Source organism: Anopheles gambiae, chromosome 2, assembly GCF_943734735.2.
Source record: "Anopheles gambiae chromosome 2, idAnoGambNW_F1_1, whole genome shotgun sequence".
Taxonomy (NCBI): Eukaryota; Metazoa; Arthropoda; class Insecta; order Diptera; family Culicidae; genus Anopheles; species Anopheles gambiae.
The window spans coordinates 1,705,613-1,718,157 of record NC_064601.1 but is presented as its reverse complement, the minus strand read 5'-3'; the positions used below and the strand labels follow the sequence as shown (position 1 = coordinate 1,718,157).

The window sequence follows — 12,545 nt, the reverse complement described above, 5'->3', positions numbered from 1 at the left end:
AACTTACCATCAACCTGCGTCAGACAGCTCGTGTACGTTGGTGGACAGTCGAAGGCATACTTCTCCTCCGGCCGGAAGTCTTCGCAAGTGCCTTCCACGGTCGGCACACTGCTCTGGCCGTGATGCGTCGGCAGCGTCCGGAACGGTCCATCGGCACCCTCGCCACAGATGTAACACTTTCGGGCGTGCACCAACCACCCGTTCATGCATAGCAGGGCTGTAAAGATAGTGAGCAAAGCATGGAAAGAATGAGAGAAATTACCGGAAATATTTTTGCACATGCGTTAAGAATGCCATTCCGCTTTAGTGGAGGAACAATTTCCGTGCGGATTTGCATTTTAATATGACAAAAGCAGGACCGACTTTACAATTACTTAAAATACTTTATCATGTTAAACAGTTTTTATGAAAGCAGCTTCACTCTAACCAGCGATCGAGTTCAGCTACTATTTAAGCACAACTTCTTTGTAATATTTTGCCATTTAATACGTCACTTTCTATGGCGTTCTCGGTAAGAACAAAGCCGAAAATACCACCAGTAGAAGATGATTTTATTACGCTTCTCGCACATGGGCTTCCAGCACCAGCGTCACCAGCCGGCACGCCCGCAAGGCGCACGAGAGCACAGCATCATTTAATTACGGGAAATGAAAACGAAATCCTCTTCTGGGTGTTTCTGTTATGCAAAAAACATACACACACATACACACACCCAGTTCCCCATCATCTGCAAGGAAATATGATGCGAAGAAAGAGGAAGCAAAAATAATAAAAACCTTCACTCGCTAACTGTGAGCTCAGGTTCGAAGAAATGTTTTGATAGCATACATCATACAACATATCATAGAATAGCTGACGATGGTGCAGCATAAAAGGGCACCCGGCCCACCCCCACCCCCACCGATGCGAGCGACTCCCATTTGTCCGTAACCACCTTGTGGAGAATCACATGAAAGATACATTAAAGCCAATTTTCCTGCTAAAGAGCTTCTCCTAAATGGGTTGCGTTAATAGCATTCCGGGTTTGAGGAATCGGTCCACCATTGAAGTGAAGTACGCCCGCACATGTGCTTCAAATTCAAATTTCTATGTAAATAATTTCACCAAATTTACCCGTACCGGTCGCGCTTTGTACCGACCACTGCAATCTATTACTTTCGCATTTCCGACACATTTCTGTGCAGCATCTGCCCCGTTTTCGAGCAAGTTCATCTTGAGGTTGATTTAAAGAGAAATAAAATTGCACTTTAAACGGCCAGCGAATGTGGGCCACATGGTTGGAGACGACTGTCGTTGGCTGTGTCCTTCCCCCTTGCCGAGAGAGTAGTAGCCGCCGAATGGAAACGAATGAATGAATGAATGAATGAAAAATGACGAAATGATTGAGCAATAATCGCGCGACTGTCCTCCTCCGGCCGGTTTCGGGGTTCCCAGCGGCCAACAAACGGCCGAACCTTCCGAGAGTTGTTACGATCGACTGATTCCCATCTGCGCGCTCGGTGCCCTCTCGGTGTAATTGGAATGGGTTGTTCCCCGGGCCGACAGCCGACGAATGGCAAACCATCGCGTCACCGGGCACAGGCAAACGATGAAACGTGAGAAGCTATTTACCGTTGCCCGTGTCGTCGTAATTGAGATTTATTTAAGAGGGTTCTCGTTCTCCGCTTCGGGGATGCCGCCCGGTCAGTTGCTGGATCGATCTCGAGAGCAGCAAGCTCAGCAGAAAGCAAGCGAGCGGGTGCGCCCGCACGCCCCAGCCTTGCTATTGTCACCGCACCACGAACCAACGTGGATCCTCAATTGAAGGCAAAAGGGTTCCTTCAACCTCCTCTCCCCTACCTTCTTCCGGCAAACATTCGATCGCCTGAGCGTTACCAAGAAAAGTCGTTCAGCACACGGAACCAATTGCGCCCCTTTATCCACCCATTGGCCCGAAAAGTTGTACACCAGGTGAAACCAACCTGGCGTGGAGAAGTCTCTCCTCGAACGTGTCGGCATTGTTACATGCACACGGAGACCCGGTGCCATTGTCGAATGCTGCGATCCTTTTTTTTTCTTTCGCCCTCGCCCATCGACCTCAGCAGGCAGTTCAGAAGTCAGCAGCTCCTTACATGGTTTGGCCGGTTCGGCAAGAAAAAGGATGAAAGCTGCTCTGATGGCACTCCACAATTGAGCCGGCTTGCGGTTCACTACTCCTGGCAGAGTGAGTTGCTTTCGTTGGAATCTCTATTACAGCTGAGCTTCCCATCCATCCATTTTCATTTCTCGATCGATTGCTGGGGCAATACTCACACACACACACCCAGTGGAGGCCATACATTACAGTTGTGGCCGATTTTTTGCACTCTCATCGTTACCAAGAATTTCTTGTTTTTTTTTTTTTTGAGTAAATGGCTCCTTGCTTGCTTTAGAGACTGTAGAACCTGAAACCAACAGGGAATGGTTGTGTCATGCCAGTTACTTAAAATTTTAACACTCACTCAAACGTCGTTTCCAATGAATTTGCGTTCCTCGCATGGTAATATGTATAATGGAAGCACCGAATGTTTCCGTTCCAAGATTCTACACACCAGCTTCTTATTTGATCGAACATTTCCGAGACCATGCTCTCCGCCCCCCTTGTTCTATTGTCGATGTCATCTTTCATCCAATTCGGATTTATCTATTGGCCATTCATCTCTGATCCCAGTCGAACGCTTTACGTCCTTCGTTAGTCTGCCTTTCAAGGGCTTTAGGCTTTTTTTGCCGATGCTTTCCGCCGCTAGTCTGTCGTCGAGAGCGCGCCAACAACGCGATTCTTGCACGTGCGGGACGACTCGTACGACGACGGTTCTTGCTTTTATTATCATTATTATCATTATTATTACTATTATTAGTAATAACATTACGAATTCTTCCCGTCAATTTCCCGATGCCTAGACAACTCCCGGTTCTGTCGATTCTCTGCGCCTAGCACCGAAACAGCGCCATCTTTGATTCACGTGCGCGCTTTTTATTTGATTACATTTCGTGCTTACCGCCAGTCGTTAGGCGTGTGCCGATTCGAGTTTCCGATTTGCCTGCGGACCTGCACCACCATCGGTGCTCGATGCGATGTGTCACGGGCGAGCCCGGCACCGTGCTGCTAAAGGATATACGCTAAGCTGTGTTTTGTTTTCTTGTCGCTAGGGACGACACCGTCACTCGCGGCAAGCACAAACACTCACGTCACACACACACACGCGCGCGAGCACCGGTTTCCGGGAAAACGGGATAAATATTCACAATCTTATGAAAGCTTCCGATTTCCGACGCTCGCGCACGGGTTCGTCCTCGTAGCGCCGTTAGATTTCCTCGCTAGTTGCTCCGGGGATTTACCAGCTGCCTACTATGCCTCGGAGCGTTTACCGAGCGAACGACGTCATATCGGTCCCACCTACCCTCGTGCTACCTTCCTGCCTACTATGATTTCTTTTCGCTATTCACCAACGACGGACGGCGTTACTAAGCCGACGTTGACAGCGTGCAGAGAAGCTACGCTATCGAAGAATTCGCGACACGCCGGTGTAATTCCCTTCGAATCATCTAGCACCCCCCCCCCCCCCCCCTCCCCTATCCCCCGCACTGTGATGCCGAGAGAGCTCAAGGCTCACTGGTAATGGAGTCACTCGGCCGACGGGCTATAGAGAATGTGTCACAGAAACTGTCGTAAATCAATTTATGGCAATTTAGCCGCGCTGATGTACCGTAGTAGTTTGGTATGCTTAGAGCACTACCTTGGAAGTTCTTTTGTAACAGCTTTTCTAGGCTCTGCTCGACTAGGGCAACATGCAACTAGGTCATCCCGTCAGCGCGCGACCGACCCTCGCCTGTCATCAACCATTCTCATCCCTACAACGGTACGAGACCGAGCTGAGAGGATGAGAGTCTTTTGATGCAATTAGTCAACGTGTGTCGGGTTCGGTTCGGGATGCAACGGTGATGATAACGGCCTGTTAAGGTTTTAAAGTCATGTCAGCTCGGGCACGCGGACACTTAGAGGACACAGGCACGAGAAGGGATCGAAAGTCACCGGAGCGAATAAATCTTTCTTCCTCGAGCGTTTCCGTTTTTGCCGCTACGGTGTAAGATTCGGTGATGCTGAAAAGTCCCACCTACATCACACAGACATACAAATTCACAAAGACCACGTGTACGTACTACCAGCTACACACCAGAAGCTCAAATTTGCCATAGTGCTGTGGAAAGAGCTACTGTTCGACGGAATCCTTTGCTCCGATTCGACACTGTGTCCAACTAACACTTTCGGGTCCGGAACTTTACCGGTACATTGTCAAACAAAACACCCAAAGGCGAACATGTCGAGAATGGTAGTGCTCGGAACGCTATTGGTGCCTGGGAGAGCCAACACGGGAACCTTCCAGGGTAGCACGAACCCCGCCGGACCAAGTGAATCATCATGTCAGCGACAGCAAGTGTCATTAGATTGTATTTTGAACTTCATTTCCTGTAACTCTCCTCCTTCCACTTGAACGCTGACCGTTGGTGGGAATCATTGGAGCTAGCCGGACGAACGGACCCGAGACCCGGACCTGAACTTGGAATTCCAACCAACCGAGAAAAGCTCAACCAACCCTTTAAAATCCATCGTCACTGCTCCGGATCCAATCCCGCTCTCATCATAGCAACGCCTCGATCATGTACTACTACCACACACACACACACACACACCCACCCACATAGCGTGTCCTCCCGGGGACGGTAAATAGAACTCGTCGCCCCTCACCCCCCTGCCCACGATCGGAGTGAAATCGCTTTTCGGTCCAGTTCAAAAATCGAAGTTCACTCAGGTGTAAGCAGCACGAGCCATTGTATGAAGGGAAGGACGACGGTTCTCCCCAACACCACCAGTATCTGAAGGGGAAGGAGACAGGCGGAAGCCGGCGCGTTACAGTGGTCTGCCACTTGACAAACAACAAAGCGGAAGTTCTTCATCAAATACACCCAACCCCAACACACACACACACACACATATACGTCGAAGCGTCCCACCACCAGTGGAACACAACTGTTTCGGGTCGTTGGACTAGCGCCCGAATGTCTGAAGTACGTTGCATTTTCAAACGGGCAAGTCTCTTGCCGGATGGGGAGTTTGCACCAGCAACATTCCGCTGGTGGCGCGTGTAAAATTAACATACAACATTCATTTAGCAAACCCAGACCGTCCCCGGTCTCAGTGCTGGGCCGACGGAGACGGAGAAATGGAGCCCGAGATGCGCCACAAGTCCACTCGAAAAATTAATTTTAAGTGACATTTTGTCTGCACTTCATTCGTCCCCTAACCCGGGTGGGGGGGGAGTTGAGAAGGTGATGAAGAGGCGGGTTTCTTTTGGCAAGGAGGGCCGCGTTGCTTGTTAAATTCCCGCAGGGAAAAATTCACACACCAACTCAACTCCACACAGTAGGCGGTGTAAAATGTCTTGCGGGGACTTGGTGAATACGGGGGAAAAGGTTCTTTCTTTTATATGATTCGTGTCGCCCGAAGGGACACGGCACACAAAACTAAATGTTTGAAGAGAAGCATAAAAACCAACAATCGAATAAGGAGGAAAGTGTTAAAAGCTAGACGATGAAGGAAGAGAGTGTTTCCGGTTCGATGAAGCAGAACACGCGCCGGCAACACTGGGCAGGTGGCAGTGAAGGATTCGCCAAAGACCACCATAACACCCGCAGCACAGCAGCACACAATAAGCGAAAAGGCTCACAACAGAAAGAGAATAATCCACCACACACACTGTGGTGTTCCTCCTCTCCTTCACACTTTATTCGATATACCAACGAAGTGCGCAAATAATGAACTTCCTGAAATTCGCCTTACATTGAATATTAAATACAGGATATGGAATTATATTTACCAACTTTTCGCCTGAATCAGCTAATGTTTTTTGTGGAGTGATAAAAAACCCGTAGATGAACACTCTAAATAGCATACACACACCGCTCCACTGTTAAAACGTGCGGACAAATTATAAAAATCATAAACAACCGACTTTTTAGGAAATGATAGCACACAATTACACTTTCCACTCACTCTCATACACTCTCGCGCTTCCTCGACGACAACTGTGACCGGAAAAAGCTGTAGTTCCGCTGGTGCAGCAGCAGCAGCAGCAGCAGCAGCAAAGGGCTACGATTTTTGGAACCAAAACTTTGCCCATCGTTCTCCGTTATCTAACATTCGCCAGACTGCGCGCCACAACCGAACCGTGTGCCCGCATCCCGTAGCACTTTACTCCCGGGTACTGTATATAGCTGAAGCGAAGCGAGACGACAAAAAGCCACGAAACCACCGGTAACAGGCACCGACTGCGAGCCAACTATGCGCCTGCAAAAAGTGGAGCCTACTTCGTTTGCCGGTGGGAAAAACGGACACACGCTTATACCACCCATGCTTGAAAGGAGGGTGAGGAGTAGGCGGCGATGGGAGTCAACCACTGGAAAATTTTCCCACAATCGCGGTAACCTGTGGTCCATGGAAACCAGCCGTAGCGACTGTGTGCAGTGTGCATGGGGCATTAGGCATCGCAACAGTCCTGCTGGCCCGAGCCCCATCATGCTTGTTGCATTTCCAAATAATGGTACTGTACTGTTTTTCGAGCGGACTGTCCACCAAACATGTCTAATGACTTCCGAAATGATAGAATCCCGTAATCCCGGCCAGCGTTTAGCATACGACCCCCGCTCTTATCAAAGCGACAGCAAGTCTGCAAGTCGGCGGGAGCTGGAATTGAATGTTGTAAATGATCGCCTCAAGCGGTTTTGCGGGTCTCGGATGCATCACTGGATCCAGACGGAGGAGCACATTAGAATAACACACCGAACACCTAACCTCTCTGCCGTTGGTCAAACCGACACGCTTTCGGGCGGGAGAGCCACAGAAACAGACAAAGTTTGATTCTAAACTGACCCAAATCTACACCGAAACTAACTGCTCTTCAGACCATTTCAACCGGTTTCGAGTGGAGGACACACCCGACAGCTGTGTGGTTGGTGCATTACGGTACAAGACTCAGAGTCTCCGACTTTTCGGGCATCGGGACAACTATTTGCCATGTCATGGGGATTCACAAACCCCTGAAGGATCTCCTTCCTCGCGTTCGGCTCCCGTGTTCGTCCCGACTGACCCTGAAAACCGTGACACACTCTCACACACATACACTGAAACTTCGCACCATGGGAAGCATATCCCGAGGACGAAGGTTGGAGCAGGTCCCGTCCAGTACTTTTGATCCAACCCGGGTTGCAGGGGACGAATGGTGAATGGTGGCGGTAAACGACGGCCGGATTTGTCGCGTAATGAAGATATATCTCTACAGTAAAAATGCTTAATGGGCGTTATTTATGGAAGGATGCAAAGGTACACAGCTCCAGCCCCCCCCCCCCCGCTCCTCCTTCCTGCTCCAGTCTTTTGTGTCGGTAGGTCAAAATCTGTGTATCATTTCCGAGCAAGCACTGAATTATGGAGCTCAATTTAGTTACCGTTACCTCCTCCTCGTTGCTGTTGGGTTAGATTGGGAAGCAGAAAGCGTCAACCGACGGCATTCTAACCTGCGAGGCTTGATCTGCTGGAGTTTGTGATATAGAAATACAAAATATTACCTTTCGCGGGTGTGATGTCATCGGGACGCATTTGGCAAACCGGGGCACTCGCAATCACTTTTCCCCGTCATGGAAAAGGTTGTTTGTGTGGTGACCCTTGTGCTGCTTGCGCCAAACATTTATCGAAGCGGAAAATGGATATTATTATTTCATCCACTGGAATCGGTTACCTCCCTTTTTACCAGGAACTGGCGCTCTGGCCCCATTGCTTTTTTTTTCATTGCTACAGTTTTTCCGAGACAAACAGTCGTCGGTCGGAAAATGATACTTCATAAAGCAATGTTCGCTTCGCTTTCGCAGCTTTCTTTGTATGAAATGTGCGATTTGCACACGAAGCAAACACACAAACACATCGAAACGATTTCTTTCCAGATAGGTCTGGGTGTAGATTTCCGATTCCCCTCTTCCAGATACAGAAGATACAAATAATAAACAGACCAATATTTTGTACCCAGTTTGTCGTTTGTTTTCCTTTGCGTCCGACTCACGGAACGGTGCGCGTCTTCTCCATTACAACAGCGCCGCTGCACCGTCTAATGATTGTTGCTCTTCCCTATTCCACGGCTCCGTTCTTTTGCAGGGGGGGAATGATGGAAATGAAACATAACGAAGTCAATTACCACGATGGTGGTAAACACAGCACAACACACAAAACCCACGAATCAGGTGAGCCTTGGTCCTCCTTGGGGTTTTTGCTTTCCGCTTTTTCCTCCCCAACACCAAGGCGGTTCATTTGAATAATTCGAACATTTTTTCAACACCTCTCGCTGCAGCTGCAGACACATGGGCACCTCAAAAAAAAGGCCGTTAAAAGTCAATAAATCCCATTTTACAACACGAAGCTCCCCCTGCTCGAAAATTCAAAACGCTCCACGCCATTGTCAGCCGTACGAGCGACTGATGACGTGGAACGGTGGAGAGCGACCTGTGCAAAAGGTGTGATATATTGTTGTGTACACGTCCCGCCGTCGTTGAAGCGAATAAAACTTTTTCCTCATAATTGCATTTCATTTCGATGCAAATTTTGTACCCTCCCTCCTCGTTTCCTCGTGCGAAACCTTCCTGGTGCGCGCACGCCGAGATACGCAACAGGATCAGCGCAATTGGTTGGGACGCGCACGTGTGTTATTAGCGTCCTGTAGTACCATGTCCCGTAGTTCTGCTGTAAAAACGCTTAGTATTTAATGCAAATTACTCTTCATCCTCTCTCTGTCTACTGAAGTGTTTTTTCCCTTCTGTACCTTAGGACAGGAAAGCATCCACACAACAACAACAAAAAAAGAACAACATAGTGGACATCCCAACAACTGATAAAAAAGGCACTCAATAAACGGTCGAATTACTGCTCAACCGCTTACGACGCCACGCGTATGGAAAGTGGACTATCATCGGGACCGGGAACTCCTGGTGCAAGCCTACGGGGAAAAAACAATGCCCTCCAGAGGACCACACACACATTTTTCCCCTCTTCGTGTGCATGTGTATTGGGTGTACTTTTTCACCGGTCAAATCCGATCCCGACCGTTGGTGCTGGTGGTGGCGGCTGGGTTGCATACTTTCTTCCTCCTCCTCGTTCTGGTCCAACTTTTGTCGACCCAGCACGGGCCCAGTCCCGGTGAAGAGTAGACAAAGTTTAAATATTCATGATCCATACGACAGCGACACCAAATGCAAACAAGTTAATTCCAAACTACGGTGGCGGCCTGTGTCCGTGCTGGCTATGAATATTCCACCACCTGAAGGCAGGAACGGTAGAACTACAACACTGTGCTCCTGTCGACAGTCGGGCGGACGACGCGCGTCTACTCCCTTTTCTCCCGAGTCCGTTTGTGGGTCCTTCCCTGCGCCTCGCTGTACCAGGCGCGCCAAATGCTGCTGCTAGAACATATTAGACTCTCGTTTTTTTTGGTCGCTGGCGCACATCTACAGCCACAGAGACTAGAAAAGTTGGCAATAGCTGCTTGTAGCGTACAAAAAAAAAGGGGGAAGAGAAGTTGCCGCGTGGGTTTTAATGTTTTGTTTCGATCGTGATTTCCAACAGTGATTAATATTCGCCCACCCACTCATCGTGGTGGTGGTGGTGGTTTGAGTGTGACTGTGAACTCTCCCAAGGATCCTGCTGCTCCTGCAGAAGAGTCTGGAGTGTGCAGGAGGACCTTTTGTGTACAACATAAACACAACACAAAACTTCCTTGAAGGACGGCGCGCACGCCGTGCTCTGGCTGGGGCCGCCGTTGAGGTCAACTTTACGAGGAAATTATTCAACCACTATTTTATCGCTTTTAATCCCCGCAGCCAAGCCACAACCACGCCGCAGCCAACCGCGCCAACCAGCCAAAACCACCAAAAAAGCGTGTTTCGCAAGCTGCGATAAATTAATTGATTTTGTTTCCGGCCATGCGAAACCCGGCGACCGCGGTCGGACCAGCGCCACCACCATCACCACCAAGAGGCTTAAAGCATTTTCTTTACGCCCGCCCTTTTGTTTTACCAGCTGAAAAAGGCAAAAAGAGGGAAATTGTAGTAGTTGGCCTAGCATTCTGCGGTGGGGTGAAAATATTCCGCCAAAAATAAGCCACCCCTTGAGGTCTTTTTTTTGGGGGGGATGCGAAGGAAAGAAAAAGCTGCTATCGTACACGTCGCGACGCAACCGTCACATTCGCTAGCCGTCGCACTGGACAAGAAGTAAGAAATTGGCGGCCCACAATAAGTAGGCCTTTCATTCGTCTCCCAAGTAACCATGGTGAATGCCACGACGGACTCAAATGCTCCGCGCTCCGAGTAATAATCGGATCGAATTAACATAAAAATATCAACTTAGGTAAATGAATTTTCAGCGAAGGAATCTTTCAATCAAGGTCGTATAATTGAAAGAGTAAAACACAAAACAATAAGTGATTCAGCTTGGGAGGGTTGGGGGGGGGGGGGGAGTGGGAAACGAACGGACCACCAAATCTCGCTCTCGCTTGGATGTTGGTCCTAAAATAATTAGGGACCGCCAGTGTTTTCCCGAAGGGGTTCTGTGAAGTAAAAAGACTATCATTTCGCAGCAGAAAGTAACAAAAAGATAACTAAATTCTCTCATCCCCGGAACCTTTCTCCATACCTTTCGGTGGGGATAAATCACTGAGACTGGTGACTACGCTTAGGATGGTTAACGTCCTAACGTTCCTAATTCAATTTTCACTAATTAGAAATGAAAACTAATCATGGCCCAGGCAGGCTTCACGGACAGCGTTGGGCGGATGGTTGTATTTTGTGTTTCTCTCTCTCATAGTCTCATTAAAAAGTAGCAAACCACCACAAGCCGTAGGACCGGTGTGTGTCTAAGGCATGGCGGCTGTGGAAAGAGGAATTGAACCCCAAACATTCCACAATCATCGTACGCCATCGAACGATCAACGAGAACCCGTTGCTTTCCCTCAATGCTCTGCTGGTGGCATTGAATCAGTGTGTGATACGATCGGTATGCTTTTTCGGCTTAATTTATGCGCATAGATTAATTGGAACACTTCAAACGATCGGCTCGAGGTAAAATATTTGCATTATCATTTTTTACAGATTGTACCTTTTGTCGATTTTAAACCAGATGGACACGGTCGTTAGTTTGATATGCTTTAGCTAGGTGTATCATGGATGGTCAAACCAGTATTTTTGTACGATGCCTTCAATCCAGACAACGCAATGCTTATCCGTATTACTATTCAAATCCAGTGCTCCAACAGTTTGTTAGATCATTTGTACGACTCATGTTGGCAGACCCGTATAATTTGGATTTTTGCTTCAGAACCTGCTTCAGATCCATGTAGTTTATCCATTACCCAAAATCAAAACACGCCAACAGTTTTGCATGCAACCTACCAAAAATCTCATCGTTTGCTCCCGACGACGTGTCGTACTACGGTGGCCGTGTGTTTTTGATGGGCATCATCACCCACTCCCCCCCCCCCCCCCAGTTTCTGCCTAGCTCTTAATACGGCTCATCAACATCGGCGCACCAAAATAGCACCGGCAGCCCAATAAAACCATACCGAAATGGAGCGCTGCGCGGCGCGAATGATCGACAAATCTAGAAGTCAGGCCTCGGTTCGTCCCAGAACGCAACCCTCGCACCGGAGAGCACCAGCTCGGATGGTCGGCCGGTGAAACGGTTGCTCGACAGACGGACGGACGGACGTCGGTTGTTGGTGACATCGTACCAAATGTCAAAGTATTTCCTTTGTTTTTTCGACCCTCTCGTTCCTGTGTGTCGTTTGGGACATCGGGGAGAGAGACCGGTTTTTTATTCGCACGTTCATTCATTCGCTATGCTGCCGGGCAGATTTGACGGCATCAGAACTTGCACTATTAAACACACCAAAGGCCCTCCCTCCGGCACCACCGGACAGGTTCTCCCGTTGCAGACATCTAAGCATGTTGCAGGATTTTAGAGGGCTGACATGTTGAAAAATAAATACTTTCTGCTCGCTTTTCCTCTTCGCTTTCGCTTGGGAACTGTCGCAAAAGCGTTAATTCAATTCCACGGCTAATTGGCAGGAACTTCATCGGTAACTGATGATAAACCAATACAGCCGGGCCCGTTTCAACCCCACGTACGATCGTGCCCGTCCTATTTTGTGTTTCGAGTGAGCTGCAATCAATTTTAATGATGCAAATAATAAAACAAACTAGTGTCACGGGATCTCTAGATCACTGGGAATCGCTGTGCCTAGTGAGTTTGTTTATTACGTAGAATTAGAACATGTGCTCCATCGCCCGAGCTGGAGTCAACAGGAAAATGCATCAACGAAAGAGGGGAAAAAAAAGTATTCTAACCAACCAAAAACTAGTGACTAGAGCATCCCGTACGCTGAATAAACAAAAACCTCCACCAGCAGGTCTGGAATTCGGGGGATGTTGTTTTGAAA

The 12,545-nt window shown here is 48.7% G+C and overlaps 1 protein-coding gene across 5 annotated transcripts in view; it reads right to left on the bottom strand.

Moving 5' to 3' along the window:
- LOC11176119 (uncharacterized) overlaps nucleotides 1–12,545 on the bottom strand; it is a 74,226-nt gene that overhangs the window by 7,615 nt on the left and 54,066 nt on the right. For all 5 annotated transcript variants that reach the window (XM_061652363.1, XM_061652364.1, XM_061652361.1 and 2 more), the window contains one exon: nucleotides 8–217. In XM_061652363.1, the coding sequence (XP_061508347.1) occupies nucleotides 8–217 (210 nt within the window). The remainder of the gene's footprint in view (nucleotides 1–7; nucleotides 218–12,545) is intronic.